Here is a 24,574-nt window from a genome sequence, read left to right as displayed (position 1 = left end):
GTTCATTTAGCTGTAGTCAGTTGAAGGCTAGGCTTAAGCTGGTTAGAGTAAGAGGTAGCCTCAGTCATAGGTCAGGGACCTCAGCTGGGATGGCTTTTCTTTCATGTGTGTGTTCTCATTTATTGAGGTATAATTGACTAATAGAATTGTAAAATATTTTTTTTTAATTTCTTTAATGTTTATTTTTGAGAGACAGAGTGAACAGAGGAGGGGCAGAGAGAGAAGGAGACATAGAATTGGACGCAGGCTCCAGGCTCTGAGCTGTCAGCACAGAGCCTGACATGGGGCTCAAACTCATGAACCATGAGGTCATGACCTGAGCCGAAGTCAGAGGCTTAACTGACTGAGTGAGCCACCCAGGCACCCCTAGAATTGTAAGATACTTAAACTGTACAATGTGATGATATATTAATATTGGCATGGCTTTTCTGACCATGTGGTCTTTCATCCTCAGAAGACTGCGTGGCACAGTCAGTTAAGGGTCAGACTCCTGGTTTCGGCTCAAGCCATGATCTTGGGTTTCCAGGGTTCGAGCCCCATGTTGGGCTCTGTGCCAACAGCACAAAGCCTGTTTAGGATTTTCTCTCTCTCTCTCTCCCCCTCTCTCCCTCCCCCCCTCTCTCCCTCTCCCCTCCTCTGTCCACCATCCCCCACTCACACTTTTTTTCTCTCTGAAAACAAGTAAATTTGAAAAAATGTTTAAAACATTAAGATAAAAAAATAGACTAACATGGACTGCTTTAGGTCCTCATCTCAGGGTTCCAACAGGGTGAGAGCAGAAGTCTCTTAGTGTCCTTTCTGTATTATGTTGGTCAAAGCTAATTTCAAGGCTAGTGCACTAATAGAGGCAGTGAAATAAACTCCACCTCTTGTGAGAAACAAGTACTAAAGTGATATTTATAAGGAGCCTACATACCTTCAGCCCTCTTTGCAGACAGTCTACCCCTGAGCAGCTGGTACGATTTTATGCTTGGGTCATCCTAATTGGATTTTGGGAGTTTATTGGTAATCTCTCTGCAGTTAATCCCTCTTCCTACCCTTCCCAATGCCAAACTTTTCCTTCAAAGAGTCTCAAATCTTTTATGTGTTCTTCCGACCTTGTTCCTCTATCACATTGATTATTTTATATATATTTTTTAGGGTCTCTTTGCAAATATGGTACCTGAGCAGTTAGACTTGATACTATGAGTGTACATACAGTATGCTAGGCAATCAGTATTATCTTATTACTGTATTTAATTTTCATATTAACTGTTCATGGAAGATACCCCCATTTTATAGAGGGGAACCAGGTTCAGTAAAGTTGTATAATTTAGTCACATTCTACAAGTGGTAAGCTGAGATTTAGACACTTTTCTTCTCCTTTGCATTCATATGTGTATATTTTCTCCATCTAGATGCACATAAAAACAAGTGTGGACTGCCAGTGGAGAGTATGTTTGTTTATTACTCTTTGACACTATACTTTGGAGAGTCTGGAGATACTGAGATAATTTGTCCCTCTAGTGAGAAATGAATGTACAACACAGTGGCATAAATCATATATATGCTATGGAGCCAGTGTAATGAGAGTATAGAAAATGGAACTGATAACAGCTTTCAAATAAGGAGAGAACATCTAAGAAAGATGGAGCTATCAAGACACAGAATGGAGAAAAAGTACACTTTAAGCAGAGAATGCTCTAAAGATACTTTTTAAGCTAAGGAAACCTATAAAAAGACTTTGAAGTGTGAATTTGCAGTTCACTTAAAATTTGCCTTTTTCACATTTGTTATTGTTAAGCTAGGACTTTTGTTAAGCTACCATAATGTTTCACTTTTGTTGACTTCTGTTTAAGATTTTAGTCTCTAGATTTAAAAAGTCTTTATCGCTCTTCCCCACCTTAGTGCATCTGTAGATTTTAGGAGACTGCTTTATGTGTCATGATCTAAGTGTGAGGTAGCTCTCAGTAAACTGCAGAGTAATATTTCATTAACTTTTTTTTTTAACTAAACATTATATTTTTAGTCTCTTTCCTCCTGACCATTTGTGGATAAATGTAATAAACGTAATCTTCATCTAGCTGACTTTTCTCTATATAACATAAGGCATGTTAAGTCAGCCATGTCTAAGATGTCTTAATTTCCTGCTTTGCAACCCTGCCAGTAGAGGACATTATTAGAACAATCCATGCTGTTTTATAACAGTTGCTACTTTTCTAAGATTATAAGTTGTACTTTTCCTTTTCTTGCATATTACATGCTGTTTAAATCAGGAATTATGTTCATTTCTAACCTGTGGCTGCATTGCTCAGTTATACTAATTATTTTTATGGACAGAGGAGTTTGCGTATGTCCTTTATATCTTTTATGCAGTATTATGCTGGGTCTTTCTTATCTTATGTCTAGTTGATACAGTTTTGTCCATTAAGTAGACTATACTTTGTGTTTACCTTTTCTAAATTATATTTGGCTTCTGGTTGTTATGTCACTTAATTCTTTTTGTTTTTAATTTTTTTTTGGTTTCTAGTTTTTATTTAAATTCCAGTTAACATACAACCTAATATTAGTTTCTAGTGTAGAATTTAGTGACTCATCACTGACAACACCCAGTGTTAATCACAAATGCTCTCTTTAATACCTATCACCAATTTAACCCATCCACTGCCCACCTCCCCTCCAGCAGCCCTCAGTTTATTCACTAGAGTTGAGAGTGTGTTTTATGGTTTTCCTCTTTTTTTCCCCCACCTATGTTCATTTGCTTTGTTTCTTAAATTCCACATGAGTGAAATCACATGGATTTTGTCTTTCTCTGACTGACATATTTCACTTAACATAATAGTCTCTCGTCCATCAATGTCACTGCAAATGGCAAGATTTCATTCTTTTTGATGGCTGAGTAATGTTTCATTGTGTGTGTATACATACATACATACATACTACCTCTTATTTATCCATTCATCAGAGTCATTTGGGCTCTTTCCATAATTTGGATTTTGTTGATAATCCTGCTGTAAATATCTGGGTATATATATTCCTTCAGATCAGTATTTTTGTATCCTTTAGGTAAATACCTAGCAGTGTAATTCCTGGATCATAGGGTAGTCTATTTTTAACTTTTTGAAGAACCTCCATACTGTTTTCCAGAGTGGCTGTACCAGTTTGCATTCCCATCAAAAGTGTAAGAGTGTTCCCCTTTCTCTATATCCTTACCAACATCTCTTGTTTTTTGTTGCTAATTTTAGCCATTCTGTGTTACTTCATTCTTAATCTTATTCTACTAGATTTTTAGTTTGCCAAATAACCTTCTAAGTTAACAGTATGTTGCTCTTTGTTCCTTAGTTTGTTCACCAGAGAGTTGGTTGAGTTTATATTAATTAGAGGTGTGTTCTTGCCAGTAGTCGACCTGCTAACTCAGAAGCAAGTTTTCCCTAAGAAATAATGGTAAAGATCAAGGGGCATTAAGGAAGACACTTGTTGAAATGAGCACTGGATGTTTTATGTAGGGGATGAATCACTAGATTCTACTCCTGAAATCATTGAACTATATGCTAACTAACTTGGAAATAGATTTTTAAAAAAAAGTATGGGGGCCAGAAGTAATCTATGGAAAATTCTTCCCAACATCAGATGTACTATAAATGTAAGCAGAGGGCAGAGGATTTTGTTCTTATTAGTGACTCGTCAAAATGAACATGCTCTCCAGGCAGGAATTGTGGTGCATTAAAGATGACTGTAATTCTTTGTCACTCCTTCCAGTTAAAAAAAAAAAAAAAGGAAAGAAAGAAAGGTAAAGAGCAGAAGTCATCAAACTCTTAAAGGGCCAGATAATAGTCAAATTTTAGGCTTTGTAGGCCATGGTGTCTGTTGTACCTATCTAACTCCATGGGACTTAGTGAAAAAGCAATCATAGATAATACCTAAAGGTATGGGTGATGGGTGTGACTGTGTTTCAATAAAACTACAAAAACAAGTGGAAAGCTAGGTTTGGCCTCCAGGCAAGTAGTAAGCTCATCTCTGGTAAAGAAGATTGTTGAAGGAATGTACTACTAATAATAAGTTGGAGATGTAATAATCTATATTTGCCTAAAAATATTTATGTAAAACAGTATTTTATGCTTTATAAATTGTTGCTTACAATGGTAAAATGGGCTTCTGTAACATTTTCATCGTTTTATATTCTTATAGTATAGAAATTGAAGAGACACTGTAACCTACCCCCAAGAGTTTATTATTATTAACAAAATCCTATGTACTTGAATGTGTATGACAAATGACTGAACACTGGATTTATAGAAGTATGAAAAAGTGAAGGTATAGAATGTTAGAGATGGTGGCTTGCTGCTTGGGGGTGATGAATAGGGAGAAATAGCCCTTGGGTTTTTTTTTTCTTGCTTTAAAATGGCCACTATGATAGTGTGCCGTGTCTCCCTCCTCCTGAGTGTAGATCTTTGTGCACAACAGAGCTATAATATAACAACTTTGCAGAGTAGAATGCTACAGGGGCAACAAACAGTACAAACACTTTGCAAGAGGAGCTACAAACCTGAATGTAGAAGGACAGCTGTACAACATTGGTTACTAACTATCCTCTTTTTCCACCTGGTAACACATGTTTGGTGGAGGTTTGTGGCACTTGTGCCATTGCTCTTTGGTGTTTTGAACAATGTCAAGACATCTAAATAGTGTTTATTGCAGCTCAGTACCCTTTCTCCTTGACATGACACCAAATACCCCATGACCTACTAATTACCCCAGGCTACCAAATACCAAATCACTATGGCTAGAGCTATACTGTCCAACATAGGAGCCATTACTTGGCATGGGGTTGTTAAGAACTTGATAATCAGAATTAAGATGCGCAATAAAGGCACAATATATACTGGATTTTGAAGACATAGTACAAAAAATATAATTCAAAATATTTACACATTGAAGAATTTATAATTGATTACAGATTGAAATAAAGCATCTGTGGATGTATTGGTTAAATAAAATATATAAAATTAATACATAAGATTATTGGGGCGCCTGGGTGGCTTAGTCGGTTAAGCGTCCGACTTTCGCTTAGGTCATGATCTCACGGTTCGTGGGTTCGAGCCCCGCGTCGGGCTCTGTGCTGACTGCCAGCTCAGAGCCTGGAGCCTATTTCAGAGTTTGTATCTCCTTCTCTCTCTGACCCTCGCCTGCTCACGCTGTCTCTCTCTCTCTCTCTCTCTCTCTCTCCTAGAAATAAATAAAAATTTAAAAAAATACATAAGATTATTGTTTCTTTTAAAATTGTTAAATGCGACCACTAGAAAATTTAAAATTTTATGTGTGGCTAGCATTGTTACTTCTCTTAGCCCTGGTTTAGAGACTAGTTAATGTAGTAAGCTACTTAGATTTGAAGTATATTTTTCTTAAGTAGCACTAAATATAGTTTAAATTAATAGAAGTATACCTTATGTACATCATGTGCTGATTAGGTGCTGGCTTGGTAAGCTGAGTCTTACACACATGTTTGTTCCAACAGGAAGAAGTTTAAAACTTTTATAAAGTTTCCTAAGTGAACTGTAGTTTTAGGAAGTAAAGCTTAAGACCAAGATCCATCCTTTCATTCGTTTTATTCTGTACCTTTGATAACCACTTAATGGGTATACCTATTGTTGATCTCTTATCTAATAAATTATTTATTTGGCATAGATTTTCTTGATTATGAGAACCAGATTACATTAATCTGTTTTCTTTCTGGCATTTCTTTCTTCAACTCTGTTTCCTCTACAGCCTAACTTTTTAACACCACTTCCTTCAAAAACCGATTCTAGTATTTCTTGATCTTTTTTGCCTCTCTCTCCTCCTTCACTTCCTCTGAACTCCCAAAGGATATCTGCTTCTGTCTTTTAATCACTTTGTAATTTTAATTTTAATGGCATATATCCATTATCTCCTCTACTAAAAGGTACATACTTCAAAAGGATTTTTTTGGTACTAAGTCCTGTAACTTGGTGTATTCGGGTAACTAGATCTCATTTATATTAAGACAGGATTAGTTTCTCTTTATTTCCATAGATTTCATTCTTGTTGTTCTGCAGATAAATATACAAATGAAACCATGTTAATAGAATTACCTCAAATCTTGTTTGGAGATCGGACTACTTACTATAGGGATAACCTATACCAATATACTAATTAGGAAGTAAACATATAGCAGCCTTAATACTTTTTAGAATAATTACAGAAGGAAAGGGGGGATTTCAGGAAGGAGAAAAAGTTAGAGAAAAATGAGTAGTCACAAATAATTAGTGAAAAGTACACCAAAGTATAGAGAGGGACTGGAAAACATTGTGGAGGTTCCTCAAAAATTAACAATAGAACTCCCCTATGACCCAGCAATAGCACTGCTAGGAATTTACCCAAAGGATACAGGAGTGCTGATGCATAGGGGCACTTGTACCCCAATGTTCACAGCAGCACTCTCCACAATAGCTAAAACATGGAAAGAGCCTAAGTGTCCATCAACAGATGAATGGATCAAGAAGATGTGGTTTATCTAGACCATGGAATACTACATGGCAATGAGAAACAATGAAATGTGGCCATGTGTAGCAACATGGATGGACCTTGAGGGTGTTATGCTGAGTGAAAATAAGTCAGGCAAAGAAAGACAGATACCATATGTTTGCATGTATAGGAGGATTAGGAGGAACTTAACGGAGGACCATGGGGGAGATGGGGGTGAGGAGGAGGGTAAGGGGGGTAATGGGCATGGAAGAGGGCACTTGTTGGGATGAGCACTGGGTGTTATATGGAAACCAACTTGACAATAAACTATTTTTTAAAATAGTGTAAAGAGGGAAAAACATTACTCAACATATGACCACTTAGAAGCAACCATTATTACCCTTTTTACATATGTCCAACCTTCTGTGTTCTAAAATGTGTTGATTATAAAAAATAATACAAGTGCATGCTCCTTATAAAACTTCAGACAGGGGCACCTGGGTGGCTCAGTCGGTTAAGCGTCCGACTTCAGCTCAGGTCATGATCTCACAGGTTCGTGGGTTCGAGCCCTGCATGGGGTTCTGTGCCGACAGGTAGCTCAGAGCCTGGAGCCTGTTTCAGATTCTGTGTCTCCCTCTCTCTCTGACCCTCCCCTGCTCATTCTGTCTCTCCTTTTCTCTCAGAAACAAATAAAACATTTTTTTAAAAAGTTTTTTTTTACGGGGCGCCTGGGTGGCTTAGTCGGTTGATCGTCCGACTTTCGCTTAGGTCATGATCTCGCGGTTCGTGGGTTCGAGCCCCGCGTCGGGCTCTGTGCTGACTGCCAGCTCGGAGCCTGGAGCCTGTTTCAGTCTGTGACTCCCTCTCTCGCTGACCCTCCCCTGTTCACGCTGTCTCTCTCTCTCTCCTAGAAATAAATAAAACATTAAAAAAAAAAAAAGTTTTTTTTAAAAAACCCCAAACAATATCGAAATATTTAGAACAACAAATTTTCCTTTTCCTTCTTTTGTAGTCCCTCCCTTTCTCCATAAGGAACATCTGTTTATAGTATTTGTATAAATAACACATTTTTGTTATTCTAATCAATGTATATGGGATTGTGTTATTCAGTGATTCGAGTTTTTTCTACTTAACATACCTTTGAGATTTTTCCATATTATGAATCTCTTGCATTTTAAAAGTAACTGATAGATTTTTTTTAATTTTTAAATGTTTTATTTATTTCTGAGAGAGAGGGAGAGACAGCATGAACAGGGGAGGGTCAGAGAGAGAGGGAGACACAGAATCTGAAACAGGCTCCAGGCTCTGAGCTAGTGGTCAGCACAGAGCCCAATGCAGGGCTTAAACCCACAAACCGTGAGATCACGACCTGAGCCGAAGTGGGAAGCTCAACTGACTGAGCCACCCAGGCGCCCCCTGATAAAATTTTTTAAAAGAAATGCTCATATTAAGAAATTCTAACAGTGCAGGCTGACAAAAACTGAGGACTGATGGATGTGGGGGGGAGGGGGGGATGGGCATGGAGGAGGACACTTGTGGGGATGAGCACTGAGTGTTATGTGGAAACTAATTTGACAATAAACTATTTGTAAAAAAAAATAAAAATAAACTAATGTCAAAAAAAAAAAATTCTAACAGTGCAGAAAAGCACTCAGTACTGTGGTCCCTCAAACCCATCCCTACTCTGTAGTTCTTGCCTTGATTTTTGTAGAACCTTCTAGAAATCCTTTATGCTTCTTTAGGTTATCTTTTTTTGCCTGCCTGCCTGCCTTCTTTCTTTTTGATGCAAGTGGGACCATATAATGTATATTGTTTTGGTAAGCTTTTACTTTCAAGCATACAGAAGGGAGGGTGCCTCTGTGTTTCAGTCAGTTGAGTGTCCCACTTTGGCTCAGATCATGATCTCAGGGTTTCTGAGTAGGAGCCTAACAGGCTCACAGCTGTCAGTGCAGTGCCCACTTTGGATCTTCGGTCCCCATCTTTCTCTGCCCCTCCCCTACTCGTGTTCTCTCTCAAGAATAATAAAACATTTTTTAAAGCTTACAAAAATATAGGAGGGAATCAAACTGGAAAGGTTTTTTTTTTCTTGTAAACATGTTATTTAAGTACTCTCCTCATACTATTTAATGACTGTGATTTTTATTATTTTCATGACTATGATTTTCATAAAGTACTATAATTTACCTAACTTTTCTCATCATGAGATACTTAGATTGCCAGTTTCTCACTATTATGTTAAAACTTTTAAAAGTTAATGGTTAAGTGCTTAAATTGTCTCTAGTGTTTTGGCTGCTTTGGAATTAAAAGCTTTAATATTAGAAGAAAAAAAGAGGGTTGAGTTTATTTGCAGTTTACTCCCAATTTCAAAAGTGACGGAAATCAAAGTTCAATTATGGCTGAGTGTACCTTTAAATTGCAAAATATAAGTGTCTAGTTTAAATATGCTTTTTTCTTAGGCTTGTATAAGTTGTACAAGTTGATGAGTTACTAAACTCTTGTTCTTTGATTCTATGTAAAATTTTGCAATGAAAGCACAATCCTTTATCATCTTTTAACGTAAAATTTATGGAATGATAGGTAATGAATGGATTTTGTTTTTGTTTTTTAATCAGTGACTTTTTTGAACGAACCATTCTGTGCAACAGTCTTGTGTGGAGTTGTGCTGTGACGGGTAGACCTGGACTGACCTATCAGGAAGCACTTGAGTCAGAAAAAAAAGCAAGACAGAATCTTCAGAGTTTTCCAGAACCACTAATTATTCCAGTTTTATACTTGACCAACCTTACCCATCGTTCACGCTTACATGAAATTTGTGATGATATTTTTGCATATGTCAAGGATCGATATTTTGTTGAAGAAACTGTTGAAGTCATTAGGAACAATGGTGCAAGGTAAAGTACTTTTAATTTTTCCTTTTAATACCTATACATTCACATCACTCAAAACTCAAAATACACAAAAAGGTGAACTGAAGAAATCTTCTCTTCTCCTGACCTCCCACTACTCTCTTACCCTCCCCACAGAAAGCCCTAGTGTTGGCAGTTTCTTATATTTTTCCAAAGCTAATTTTTATACAGACCACCAAAAGCATGTCCTTGCCTAGATACTTGTATACATATGCGCACAAGCACGCACACAATCTCCGGTCCCTTTTTAATGCCAAAGGTAACATTTTTGCATTAAAATATCTTTTTCATTTAAAATATCTTGAAGATCAGTCCATTGCTTTATGAAACAACTTTCTTCTCTTTTTAATTTACTGTATAATAAGTTCCACTGTGTGGAAGTTCCATCTTTAAAGATCATCTACTTTGTCCTCATTGTGTTACCAAATGATTAAAATATGCATGTATTTCTTCCTGAATTTTAGTAAATTTCTTTGATAATATGTGGACTGACTTGTTTATATACTCCACTAAGCTCTCTTTTTCCCAGCTCTTCAATAAAAGAATGAATTTTTCATATAAAAAAATTTTAAGTGACATTATCTATGGCACTAAGAATGTTTGAATTGTTGCTGCTTTCCTGAAGTCTTAACCATTGTGATTGGCTAATCACAAATATTTATCATGGTAATCTTTATTTGCACTAAAACTTTTTATAGCCTCTTGGAATCATACATAGTTTCCTGTATCTCATTTCTTTCACCTAGTGTAATGTTTTCAAGGTTTAATACGTGGTAGCATGTATCAGTATTTTTATATTTATTGATAAATTCTACTGTATGGATCTATCGCATTTTGTCTATCTGTTCATCAGTTGACAGATATTTAGGTTGTTTCCACTTTTTGGCTATTCTAAATAATTCTCTTACAATAGGCATTCATGTACAGGTTTTTGTGTGAACATATGTTCTCAGTTCTCTTGGGTATACACCTAGAATTAGAATTGCTAAGTTATATGGTAACTGTTTAGCATTTGAAGAATAGCCCCACTTCAAGAGCAGCTGCATCATTTGACACTCCTCCTAGAAGTGTATGAGAGTTGCAGTTTGTCCACATCCTCACCAAGCCCTATCTGTGCACAATCTGTTATTGTCCATCTTTTTTATTTTGCTATCCTAGTGGGTGTGGATTGGTGTCTTGTTGTAGTTTTGATTTGCATTTCCCTAATGACCGTGTTAAGCATTGTGTCGTGTGCTCACTGTTCATTTATGTATCTTCTTTGCAGAAATGTCTGTTTTGGCCCTTTGCCCATTTTTAAATTGACTTCTTTATCTTTTTTATTACTGAGTTGTAAGAGTTCTTTGTGTTTTTGGCTGCAAATCCTTTATATGATTTGCAGAGATTTGCTCCCATTCTAGGAGTTGTCTTTTCACTTTCTTGATGGTACCATTTGTAGTACCATCTCCCTTTGCTTTGAACTTTTGTTTCTACTTATTAACGACCTAAACCTTTTTTTCTATCTCTGGTAGTACTTACTAGTGGTCTTCAAGACTGCTTCATCCACCAGAATTAGATTTACTGGAAAGAACATGCTGAGTTACAAGAAAATGGGACAGAGGCCATTCTTAGGTTGAATTAGTCAGTATAGGTACTCTGGATCTTCTCACCTCAGTATCCATCTCTTGTTGTCTCATTTATCTTTCAGTATTCCTCCCCTCTTTCTTGTTGCCTTTTACAAGTATAGATTAGGTGTTTCCCTACTTAATAAGACTTTCTGTTTTGAAATAAGCAGTCAGCTAACAGATTCTTCTAGAAGATCCTTTGCCTTCTGTCTGTTATGCCAGAATAGTAAAGAGAACAGCTGACTACTTGACTGAGGCAAGGACTTAGCTCTTTATCCTCCACCCCCCCCAATCCTGATTACCACCCAGCTTGCCTGCCAGTTGTACAGACATTTGTTCTCAGCTACTTCTTTAGAGCCTACAGAAGAAGTGAGAGAATAGGTGGTCTTATGTAAAGAACACTAAACTAGGAGTCATGTCTATTAATTCTTAAATACCTGCCAGATGCCTTATGTACATATTATACTAGCAGCTAAGACCTTATTGTTTCTATTTACAGATAAGGAAACAGGTCCGAAGAAGTCAAATGATTTTTTTGTAATGTTTATCATATATATACTCATCTCCTGCTGTTTACTTGCACTGTTCTAGATGCTGGAAATACAGCAGTGAACAAAACAAAGTCTTGGAGCTTCCATTCCAGTCTTATAAGTAGTAAGTGGTAGGATTTAAATTGAGGTAGAACTGGGGTACCTAACTGGCTCAGTCGGTAGAGCACATGACTCTCCACCTCAGGATCATGAGTTTGGGCCATGTGTTGGGCATAGAGCCTACTTTAAAAAACAATTTTTTTTTTAATTCAGATAAAACTGACTTACAACATCACTATAATTTCTTTCACTGTAACTGTATCATTGCCTCCTTGGTTTTGGATTCTCTGCCATTTACTTGTTCTGAGCAAGTATTTTAAACTCTTAAGTTTTTGTCTTTTTTCGTCTGCTAAATGGACCCCTGCCTTACAGGTTTGCCACACAGGATGAAATGATATAATGAATGTGAATTTTTTTAATGTTGCCATTTGATAGAGGTGTCATGTTAGTACTTGAATGTGCATATTGGGGACCATGCAGTTTGGCAGGGGTGGGGGTTGTTTTATCACAGATATTAGTAATGATGTGAGGCTACAATAATTGCCTGGGCCACTGTAACCAGGAATCAAATTTCTCAGTTGTAGCTTTGAAAGGAAACCCCACAGTTAATTTCACTGTCTAAGAAAGACATAGTTGTTTGTTTTTGAAGATAGCTATCCCATATTTGTACATGGTTTTCTAAAAAATGCTACACATGCAGATTTTAAGACATCTAAGTTTCAGTTAACTTAAATCTGAATCAAGATTAAGACATCTAAGTTTCACTTAACTAATCAAGCCTGATTATCATTGTTCAGTGAAGGGTTGGGAGGATGGTGACCGAGAGCTTAAATATGTACATGATAAACCCATCTTCTACCCCTACCCTGGAACTGGAGAATTAAATCAGGAGAAATAAGGTGGAAACCACTAGAGAAATACACATTTTAGATTCGTGAGTAATTTTTCAGTTGAAGGACAGAGCTAGAGTTTGAGAGAATTGGAAAAATTGAATCAATATAATTGTTTATTTGGTAATCTTTTAAAATTAAAGTGGACTTTGGGCAACTTGTTTTCAGACATTTTACAAGCACAGTGAGGATATTCTGGGAGTTCACAGGAGTTTGCAGCAACAGATATGAGGAGGTACCTCTAAAAAGTAGGTATACTGACAGTGAGAAGTGGCCCTGAAAGGAAAGAAGGAGATGGAATAAACATTAACTACTGGCTAATGGTTGAGTATACTGGCCTGGCTTAGTATATGATTTAGTAGCATTAGAAGGCATTGTAGAATTGAAAGTTTACTAGCATTCATTGAACTTTCCTCTATGCTAGGCAATGTACCACTGCTTTCGTTTTAATTCTCATGATATTGATAGGTGACCCAGAATTCTCCAAAAGTTGTATGCTCCTTGGTATTTACCAGAGGAGTTGAAAACCTAATGTCTACAAAGACCTGCAGATGAATGTGTATAGCAGCTTTATTAATAACTTTCAAAATTTGAAAGCAACTGAAACCTCCTTCCTAGGTAAATGGATAAACTGGTACATCCACATAATGGAATACTATTCAGTGGTAAAAAGAAATGAGCTGTCAAGCCATGAAAAGATAAGAAGGAACCTTAAGTGACTATTACTGTGTAATAGAAGCCAATCTGAAAAGGGTACATACGGTATGGCATTCTAGAAAAGGTAAAACTGTGGATGCAGTAAAAAGATCAGTGGTTGCCAGTGGCTGAGGTGGAGTTGGAGAGACGTGAATAGGTGGAGTACAGAGGCTGTTTATAGCGGTGAAAATACTCTGTGTACTGTAATTATGCATACATGCCATATACATTTGTCCAAACCCATAGAATGTATAACACAAAGAGCGAGCTCTAATGTAAGCTGTGGACTTCAAATAATGATGATGTGTCAGTGTAGATTCATCACTTGCAACAAATGTACTACCTCTGGTAGGGGGATATTGATAATTGGAGAGCCTATGAATGTGGGGCAGCAAGGGGTATATGGGAAATCTCTATATCTTTCTCTCAGTTTTGCTGTGAAATCTTAAAAACTTCTAAAAAAACTAAAGTCTTTACATTAACAATAAAAGTATGCGCTCTGCCTATTAAGACTGAACTATATAATTTTTTTAAAAATCTGCTTTTTTTCCTATAAAGATTCCTATGTATCAAAATTCTAAAAGGTGAAGGCCTAGAGCGCATTTCCCAAGTGTTCCTTTCAGAGATAATCACTGTCAAAAATTAGTACATAGTTCTCTTTTTATTATACTACACTAAATTAAAAAAAAGGCAATCTGCTTTTTTACCTAGTACTGGTTTAGATATTTTCTTATATCAAAATTCATAGATGTGCACCATTTCTAATTGGTTTTGAATAAGCTGGTTAAACTACTGGTTCCTAAAAAGCTTCCTTGCTTTTTCTGAGGCTGAAGAAAGTTATTCCTTTGCTAGCCTTGTATAAATTTTCCCTTTGAAAACAATAAACTGTATTTTCTTCCAAATCTCTGACCTTTCACTGATACATCTTTCCCCCTACGTAGATTAAATCAGTGAAATAGGAGAATTGGATTTGCACCAAAGAGTTTCATTTATAGCCAGATTTTCCCAAATATTATCCCTATACTACTTAGATTTAAATTTGCAAAGATAAGAGACTGTTGTTCACTATTATTTTTAGAATTGCCCTGTAAAATAAAAATTACAGCATCCTTTTTAATCTGAGAAACTTACATTAGTTTGGCATTAAATAGCGACCAACCAACTAGAACTTTTAACTGTATTTTTTTTTTTAAGTTTATTTATTTTGAGGGGAGCCTGGGTGGCTTAGTTAAGTGTCTGACTTCGGTTCAGGTCATGATCTCACAGTCCGTGGGTTCGAGCCCCACATCCAGCTCTGTGCTGACAGCTCAGAGCCTGGAGCCTGCTTTGGATTCTCTGTGTCCCTCTCTCTCTGCCCCTCCCCTGCTTGTGCTCTGTCTCTCTTCCAAAAATAAATAAACATTAAAAAAAAAGTTTATTTATTTTGAGAGAGAAAGAGCATGCATGTGCAGTGGGGGAGGACCAGGGACAGAGTGATGGAGAGAATCCCAAGCAGCCTCTGCCCCCAGCAGTGTGGAACCCAAGCACGGGGATCGATCCCATGAACTGAGATATCATGACCTGAGCTGAAATCAAGAGTCAGATGCTTAACTGACTCAGCTACCCAGATGCCCCAAGCTTTTAACTATATTAAAGTATATTTCCTGTAGCTTTCTATGTTTCATAGGTGGAATGCTTTAAATGCTTTAGTCTTTAAGATGTAAGGAAATTAGCATTAAATTAAGTATGAAATGTAGAAATAGGCACTTTGTATTTATTAGAATTGGAAATGAGAAAATGAACTTTTAAATCTTTGGGTTCTTTTATTTTGCTAGCCTAAATGGTATTAGTGAATCATAATTAAACTACATTAATATTGAGGACAAAGAGAAATACTAAATACATTGAGAAGATAGGATGAAAGAGAAATAAGCTAGGACCAAATTTAATTATTTTTTTTAATGTTTATTTATTTTTGAGAGCATGAGCAGGGGAGGGGAGGGGGAACAGAGGATCCAAAGCGGGCTCTGCACTGTCAGCAGAAAACCCAATATAGGGCTCAAACTCATGAACCGTGAGATCATGACTTGAGCCAAAGTCAGATGCCTAAGTGACTGAGCCACCCAGGCACCCCAGATCTAGTTATTTTTATTTAAACATACGTGCTTGGATGATTAATCTAGGTGGGATTAATCAAAGAGAGGCTTTTGGGAAAGGGTTATTTGACTAGAAACTTCTTGAAGGCAGAGAAAAATAAAAATTAGTAGAAAAAGATTAAAGGAGGCTTCTTATTTAGATGCAAAGATAGTATAGAATTTTTAGCAACAATGTGTCAGTTAAATTTGTATCATAACTCTTTCAGAAGGTAGGCTTTCTATTGATCAGCTTACTTACACTACTGATTTTTTTTTTTTTTTTTTTTTATTTTAAGTAGGCTCCATGCCCAACACAGGGCTCAAACTCACAATTCTAAGATCAAGAGTCACATGCTGTACCAACTGAGCCAGGCAGGTGCCCCACTATTGGTCTTTTAAGGTCACAATTTCTGGTTCTCGGACAAAGAGAGTCTTTAACGACATCCAAAAATTGTTTTCAGTCTTTGGTTCTCAGTGACCCTAGTATGTTGATGGTATAATTTTTAATACAAAAAAGGGAAAAAAGGGAGTCTGTTTGGGACAGCTGTTCTTTCTTTGGAATTTTAAGTTAAAGTGAAACTACCTTCTTTAGATGTACATGGTGTTTGTTGTATGCAGCAAAGACCCAGACTTACAACCCGACTGACTCCTGGATGGTCATTGCAAGTTCAGGAGTTAAAATTTAGAATCCTTATTTACTTGCATAATAATAAATTAGGCCATCCTGGGAAATTGTTTTTATACTCTAAAAATCCCTAAATAATGAAAATGAATTTTTTTCTAAACAAGTTTAATTTAAATCACCTGTAAAGCTTATGTTACATCTCTGTATGGACTTAACAAAATAGTTCAGTAAAGTTTAGACTGATCATACAAACTTATTCATTTTCTTCAGTATTCTAAAGGTGTTCAAATTGCTTTAACCATTAGGAACATCTGTCTAATGCCTCTCAAAAGTCTTTGGATGTTAATTGTTGGGGGTGAGGGAGGTTAGTCTCTGGCAACTTCTTTACTGATCCTTTGCACTAATGACAGGTACAAACCATCAACTGAATCTCCCCCAGGACTTATAGTCATTACTGTGGGGATAAGAAAAATGATAAAAATGAGGAGATGGCAAGTAAAGTGAGGCTCACTTGTTTTCTAACAAACGGAAATCAAATATTTACTTGCTTCAATTTGTATCTCATTGAACTGACTAGTTGTAGGATGGTGAAGTGGGACAGTAGTAGTTCTGAAATTGTTATTTCCCTGTGGCAGAATATTAGAGACTAATATCCCAAAAGAGGAGAGATTATATATAGCTACTTCTGTCCTGAAATCCCTGTTAGAAATAAAAGGGAAGTTCATTTCTATTATTACACAGGTTTAGGTCTGAGAAATGAGAGCCTCTTCTGAGTAAAATCTCTCTCCTACATCTTTCTCAACCTTCTTTGGGATCTGTTTTATTTGGCCAAAATAAGATCAGTTCTTAATAAACAACTTTCTTCATAGATACTCTGAATTTACTTGAGAACAAGATAAAATTGTAGTCTGTTAATTTTCCAAGCTGTCTTGGAGACCAATAGTATGGTGTGTAAATGAATTCATTTGACCTATGGTTCTGAATTACTGTTTTAAAAATGAGGTTTATCTGTCTTTCTTAGGCAAAGTCAGAGACCATCCAAAGATAAAAGTTAAAGGAGAACAAGGAGAAATGACATAGCTAAATTTTTGGTGAAAGGAAAAGGAGTGACAGAAGTACAAAGAAAATCTACTCATCTTAAAGGCCAGACAGAATCCTTTGTTTAAATTAGAAACATACGCCATGAGAATAATTCTGAGCAGTTGTTGGTATACTTTTTTAAAATAAGGGGCCAAACATTAAATATTACAGACTGTGTAGTTCATCTGGTTTCAGTCACAGCCACCCAACTCTGCTGTTCGAGTGCAAAAGCAGCCATAGACAGTATATGAATGAGCGCAGATATATTCTAATAGCTCTCTGTTTTTAAATATTGAAACTTGAATATCCTGTTATTTTCACATGTCACAAAGTCTTCTGATTTTATTTTAAATCATTTAAATATGTATAAATTATTCTCAACTTACAGACCATACATACAAAAACAGGAGATAAGTTGGATCTGGCCCATAGGCCATAGAGTGCTGACTCCTGGAACAGAGGAAAGGTTACTGCTTTACAGAGATCTCCTTTTTACTTAGAACTTCAGAGTGTGGCTTGGTAGAAAAGCCTTTGGAGCCAAAGTTTCTTAACCTTCTTTCTTAATCTGTAAAACTAAAATAATATCTATATTCATATAGTGGTTGTGTTAGCTTTATCTGCATAACAAACTACCTGCAAAACTAAGTGGCCTAAATCAGTAAACATTATTCTCATAATTGGTTTGACTGGAATGTTCCTATGATCTGGGACTGGATTGTCTAGATCCTCTACTTTAGAATAGCCTTACTCAGGTATCTGGAGCCTCAGACTAGGGTGGCTAGTTTCATTTCACCCTTCAGGAAGCTATTAATCCAAACACATTCCCAGGGTAGTAGCAGGGTTCCCAGCAGCAAGAGAGGACAAGCTGCAGTGTACAAGCACATTTCAAGCCTCAGCATGCGACATGTTGCTAGTATTCCATTGACCAAAGCAAGTCACAGGAACAAATCCAGAAATAATGTGGGATGGAATCAGAGAGATATGATTCAATGGGGCTATAACTGTGGCAGGAATCTGCCACAGTAATTAGTATTTGTTAGGAGCCCAACATAGTGCCCGGCACATAAAGCACTCAGTAAATGTTTGTTCCTTCCAGTACTTGTCAGAGACCAGTGAAGAGTCTGCCAGCTGTGATGACTCATTATTTTTTGAGCCAGTCCCTAATTTTCTGACATCATAGTCACTGTTCTTGAGAGTTCGCTGTATGTCATTTTAGGGAGATGATGACCATACTTATAATGAGAGCTTACTATATGCCAGACAGTGTTCTGAGCTTTTTATTTAGATGATCTTATTTAATTCTCACAACAGCCATATATAGTAAGTGCTCATTTGCTCATTTTGCAATTGAGATGCTCACACAGAGAGGTTGATTAATTAAATTTCCTCAAGGTCACAAGTAGTAAAATTTCCAAGCACAGGCAGTGTCAGAATCCCTGTTCTTCTGTTTGAGAGGAATAGATGAGTGTGAAAACATATTTAAAAAATAGAATTAAAAGATCGTAGTTGAAAGTACTCATTAATGATCATTGATTCAAAGGGGGGAAAAAGCTTCAGTATTTAAACAGGTTCCCTGGTTATTTAGATTCTTAATCACTATTCTTTTTTTTTTTTTAATGCTTTATTTATTTTTGAGAGAGAGAGACAGCATGAGCAGGGGAGGGTCAGAGAAAGAGGGAGACACAGAATCCAAAGCAGCTCCAGGCTCTGAGCTAGCTGTCAGCACAGAGCCCGACGCGGGGCTCGAACCCACGAACCGTGAGATCATGACCTGAGCCGAAGTCAGACACCTAACCGACTGAGCCACCCAGGCACCCCTCTTAATCACTATTCTTAACAGAGAGTACCTTAATTATTTTATTTTTGTAGTATTTATTTTTGGGGTTTTTTTTCCCTCAATGTTTTATTTATTTCTGAGAGAGAGATAGAGACTGCATGAGCAGGGGAGGGTCAGAGAGAGAAGGAGCTAGAGAATCTGAAACAGGTTCCAGGCTCTGAGCTAGCGGACAGCACAGAGCCCAACGCAGGGCTTGAACCCACAAACCGTGAGATCATGACCTGAGCCGAAGTCTGATGCTTAACCGACTGACCCACCCAGGTGCCCCTAGTCTAAGCTGTTTAAGCTTTCTTCTTTCAAATATTTTTCTTTAGATGAAAGAACGCTATCTAGTAGCAACAAAAGGTGACTGCAAGCATGGGAAAAACTGATTTTTATTTATTGACTTTCTGTCTTTTGGCACAATTCCCAGGAATGAAAAATGCATTCGTGTGCATTCTTTCAGACATAAAAAAATAAATAAATAAACATAAAAAAAAACAAAATAACTTACATTCAGATCAACTTTTTTCCTAAGTCTAAACTAATAAAATTTTATTAAAGTATTACATTACTTTCTTATGATAAAATTCACCTTTAAATGCATAGTTGTAATTTTTGACATACAGTCATGTAACCCACCACAATAAAACATTTCCATTATTCCCCAAAAGTTCTGTTGTCTCCCTTTGTAGTCTACCCTGTGCCCATCTCCTAGCCTAGCCTGTATGGCAACCACTGATCTGTTTTCTGTGCTTATAATTTTGCTCTTACCAGTATATAAATATGAATGGAATCTTGGATCGGTGGCTGGCCTCTTTTTTCCCCATTGATCTGTATGTCTATCCTCTTGCCAATACTACTGTGTCATTATTTACTGTTGCTTTTTAGTAATATATGTAGTATACATTATATTCATCTTTTATTGATTTTTTTCTCCATAGTGTGAAGTGAATGCTTTTAGTTGGAGTTAATATTTCCTAGTATTTATCCTTAGCATTTATTATTATTATTTTTTTAATATTTATTTACTTTTGAGAGAGAGAGAGACAGAGCACGATCAGGGAAGGGGTAGAGAGAGACAGACACACAGAATCCGAAGCCGGCTTCAGGCTCTGAGCTGTCAGAGGCTTGAACTCATAAGCTGCGAGATCTTGACCTGAGCCGAAGTCGGAAACTCAACCGACTGAGCTACCCTATCATTATCACCCCTATAATTAGCATTTTTAAATTAAACTTTCTATTTTGAGATAACTATAGATTCACATGCAACTGTAAAATAATAAACAGAATTGCTCCCAGTGACACTAACTTGCAATATTGTAGTACAGTATCACAATCAGAATATTGACATTGACAGGTCATGATATAGAGCATTTCTTTTTTTTTTTTTTTATTTAAAAATTTTTTTTTTAATGTTTTATTTATTTCTAGGAGAGAGAGAGACAGTGTGAGCAGGGGAGGGTCAGAGAGAGAGGGAGTCACAGACTCTGAAACAGGCTCCAGGCTCTGAGCTGTCAGCACAGAACCCAATGCACGGCTCAAACTCATAAACCGTGAGATTATGACCTGAGCCAAAGTCAGACTCTTTTTTTTTTAATTTTTTTTTTTGTAGTTTATTTATTTTTGGGACAGAGAGAGACAGAGCATGGGCAGGGGTGGTGTTGAGAGAGAGAGGGAGACACAGAATCTGAAACAGGCTCCAGGCTCTGAGCTGTCAGCACAGAACCCGATGCGGGGCTCGAACCCACGAACCGTGAGATCATGACCTTAGCTTAAGTCGGACGCTTAACCGACTAAGCCACCCAGGCGCCCCGATATAGAGCATTTCTATTACTACAAGGATCTCTCTTGTTACACTTTGATAGCCATACCCCCAAATCAGAGGCTGTTAAATTTATTTTCCTTCTTTAGGTTTTTCAGTTTTCTGAAACAGATATAACTTGAAATCTATACTGCCAATGACAAAGTATCTTTCAAGTTTGAAAATCTAATTCAGCTTTCTTGGTTGATTTGAAAAATACAGTACTCCAACTCAAAGTAAATTTAATATAGACAAAATGTTTATAAACTGATCAATGTTTAATAAAAATACCTAGTACACCTAATAATTAGGTAGGTGTCCCCACGTTTCTAGTCTTCTTTCCTTCTGTTAACTGTTTATCTTCTTTTATCTTTATCTTTACAAGTGCCTTGTAAAAACTCCGATATATTTCAATTCTAGAATGTTTTAGGGGCACTTGGGTGGCTCAGTCGGTTAAGCGTCTGACTTCGGCTCAGGTCATGATCTCACGGTTCATGGGTTTGAGCCCTGCATTGGGCTCTGTGCTGACAGCTAGCTCAGAGCCTGGAGCCTGTTTTGGATTCTGTATCTCCCTCTCTCTCTGACGCTCCTCTGTTCATGCTCTCTCTCTCTCTCAGAAATAAATAAAACGTTAAAAAAAATAGAATGTTTTAGAATTTACTTCTTCTTTCATGAGTTTGTATTTTGAGATATAAATTGAACTATGATTATTTAAATTTTTTGATGTTTATTCATTTTTGAGAGACAGACAGTATGAACAGGAGGAGGGGCAGAGAGACAGAAACACACAGAATCTGAATCAGGCTCCAGGCTCTGAGCTGTCAGCACAGAACCCGATGCGGGGCTCGAACCCACGAACCGTGAGATCATGACCTGAGCTGAAGTCGGACGCTTAACTGACTGAGCCACCCATGCACCCTGGAACCATGAGTAATTTAAAACAAATTACTTTTAAAAACAAAAACAACTTTTTGAGGGAAGAGGTATATACCATATTCTTATAAAAGTCTGTTTCCATGCTTAGCTTGTCACTGTTTATAGATTTGTGGCTAACTTCTGCTGTGTCCTCAGATTCTGTGCTTGCTGCTGTTCCACAGACTTGCTTTCACTCTTAAAAGTGTTTAAGTTGTTTGGACTTTAAGAGCCTCTTGACTGCCTAGGCTTAAAGCTCTGAAATACCCTTGGGTCAATTCAGTGTTTCTGTTCTCCCTCAACTCCAGTGACAGAGTGGAAGATTAGAAAGTATATGGCCTTCAGAGTCAAGGCTAAAGTTTTGGCTGTATCATTACTGACTGTATGACCATGAGCAAATGATTTAACTTTTCTGACCCTGGAATATTTATAACTTGCAGAGTTGGTATAAAGAGAAAATTATGGGGTGCCTGGGTGGCTCAGTCTGTTGAGCGTCTGATTTCAGCTCAGGTCATGATCTCACGGTTCATGGGTTTAAGCCCCTCATCGGGCTCTGCGTTGACAGCTAGCTCAGAGCCTGGAGCCTGCTTCAGATTCTGTGTTTCCCCCTCTCTCTGACCCTCCCCTGCTCATGCTGTCTCTCTCTCAGAAATAAATAAAAACATTAAAAAAATTTTTTTTTAGAAAATTATAAGTCATGTACATAAAGGAGCTCTAATAATAATAGGGGCCATCTTTTGATTGTCAGCCTCTGCTCTGTCCTCAAATAATAGAGCATAACTTTAGGAAGTTTCTGTATCCTCAGAAATGCACTAGCTAAGTCTTCATTCATGAGTCTTTAACCTTTTTTTTAACACTCCAATCTTTGAACTCACTAGAACCAAGAAATTGTATCAAGTGGATTGAAAGACATAGACTAAATCTATTTGGAAATCTATTAGAAGGTGTTGACTTGGGGGAGCCTGGGTGGCCTAGTCGGTTAAGTGCCCAAATTCAGCTCAGGTCACGATCTCACGGTTCTGGGAGTTCAAGCCCCACATTGGCCTCACTACTGTCAGCATGGAGCCTGCTTCTGATCTTCTGTCCACTTGCCCACACACCTCCCCCACTTGTGCTCCCTCTCTCTCAAAAATAAGTAAAACATTAAAAAAAAGTGTTGACTTGCCATTTTGAATATTAACTAATATTTAGCTAAGCACCAGTGAGAGTCCTGGCCTTGCTTAGATTAGCAAGAAATGCAAAAAAGGAAGGAAGGGAAGGAAAGAAAGAAACAAAGAAAGAAAAGGAAGAAATGCTAATCTTGTGGTTTGTGCAAAATTAATAGCTTTAGTAATAACTAGTATAATTTATATATAAAACATTTCCTACTTTCTAGGAGGCTGTGTCTCTATACTATACTGGTTTGCTTCTCCCTAATATCTATCTGTTATTGTTTTTGTTGGTTTTAAATAAATTATTTGTTAAATTATTGTAGCTCTGTGGACCCTACTGGGGGATCATAGAATATTCTTTTCAGTGGACTGTCAAACCATTTTAGACACTACATCAGCCATACCTGAGCCCAGAGTAGACCCATTTGCTTTGTTTTTTCCTTATTAACTACCACCACCATCACCATTTAGAGGCACTCACCTGAGCTCTGCCAGTGAAAAACCATTTCTTTTTGTAAGTTGAATCTTGTTATAGGTTCACTGAAGATCTTCATCACCATGGGAAACTGAGCAAATCATCCCCTCTATAGGATACCCATGGTCCATTTGAGGCGAAGGGGTTTAAGAGAGAAAAACTCCAGTTATAAAATAAATAAGTCATGGAAATGAAAAGTACAGTATAGGGAATATAGTAAATAATGGTATAATAACATTATATGGTGACAATTGGCAACTGTGCTTCCTGTGGTAAGAATTGCATAATGTATAGAATTGTTAAATCACAGTGTTGTACACCTGAAATGAAGATAGCATTATATGTCAGCTAAACCTCAGTAATACATTTTTTTAAAGTGGGTCCATTTGATTCCTTGCATATTTTTGTGCAGTTCGTGTTACTAAATTACAGAACCTTTTTTCCATGAGGTTACATAATTACTTAACATTTTTTATAAGATTTCCTGTAGTTGTTCCTCTTAAGAAACACTGGTTTATTTCCACTAGCCAATGGTGAAAGTTAGTCTGCAGTTCTTTTTACACCATTTCCCTTTGCTATCAAAGTAGTTAGCTTGCTAATTGAGCCATCTTAAGCTTTACATTACAACAGAAGAAAAAAAAATTTTTTTTCAATCCTTTAAAAATAAATATTAGAGGGACACCTGGGTGACTCAGTCAGTTGGGCATCTGACTTCAGTTCAGGTCATGATCTCACGGTTCGTGGGTTTGAGCCCCATGTTGGGCTCTGTGCTGACAGCTAGCCCAGAGCCTAGAGCCTGTTTTGGATTCTGTGTCTCCCCCTCTCTTTGACCCTCCCCTGCTCACGCTGTCTCTCTCTCAGAAATAAATAAAACATTAAAAAATTTTTTTAGTAAAACATTAGATTTTCTATTGTTATAATTTTTAAATGTATAATTCAGTGACATTAAGTGCATTCACAGTGTTATGTAACCATCATTACCGTTTCCAGAACTTTTTCATCATTTCAAACAGAAACTCTGTACCCATTAAGCAATAATTCCCCATTTCTCCCTCCCTCCCAGACCCTGGTAACCTTTTTTCTACTTTCTGTTGCAATGAATTTTCCTCTTCCTGATACTTCATATAAGTGAATTCGCACAATATATGTTATTTTATGTTTGGCTTATTTCACTGAGCATGTTTTCAAGGTTAATCCATGTTGCAGCATATATCAGAATTTCACTGCTATTTGTGGCTACTGAATACTGCATCGTGCGCGCGTGTGTGTCTGTACATAGTACATATTTTGTTTATGCATTCATCTGTTGGTAGACACTTAAGTTGTTTCCATCTTTTGTTTATTGTGAATAATGCCCTTATGAACATTGGTATACGAATATCCATTGAGTACCTATTTTCAATTCTTTTGGGTATATGCCTAGAAGTAGAATTTCTGGGTCATATGATAATT

General features: G+C 37.0%; 1 protein-coding gene across 3 annotated transcripts in view; it reads left to right on the top strand.

Annotated features, from left to right (window-relative positions):
• BAZ1A (bromodomain adjacent to zinc finger domain 1A) overlaps positions 1–24,574 on the top strand; it is a 95,531-nt gene that overhangs the window by 6,095 nt on the left and 64,862 nt on the right. For all 3 annotated transcript variants that reach the window (XM_039256983.1, XM_039256984.1, XM_039256982.1), the window contains one exon: positions 9,075–9,353. In XM_039256983.1, coding sequence (XP_039112914.1) covers positions 9,075–9,353 — 279 coding nt within the window. The remainder of the gene's footprint in view (positions 1–9,074; positions 9,354–24,574) is intronic.

The sequence above is a fragment of the Hyaena hyaena genome, unplaced genomic scaffold, assembly GCF_003009895.1.
Source record: "Hyaena hyaena isolate Hyena2069 unplaced genomic scaffold, ASM300989v1 scaffold_599, whole genome shotgun sequence".
Classification (NCBI taxonomy): domain Eukaryota; kingdom Metazoa; phylum Chordata; class Mammalia; order Carnivora; family Hyaenidae; genus Hyaena; species Hyaena hyaena.
This window is presented reverse-complemented; position numbering and strand designations above follow the sequence as displayed.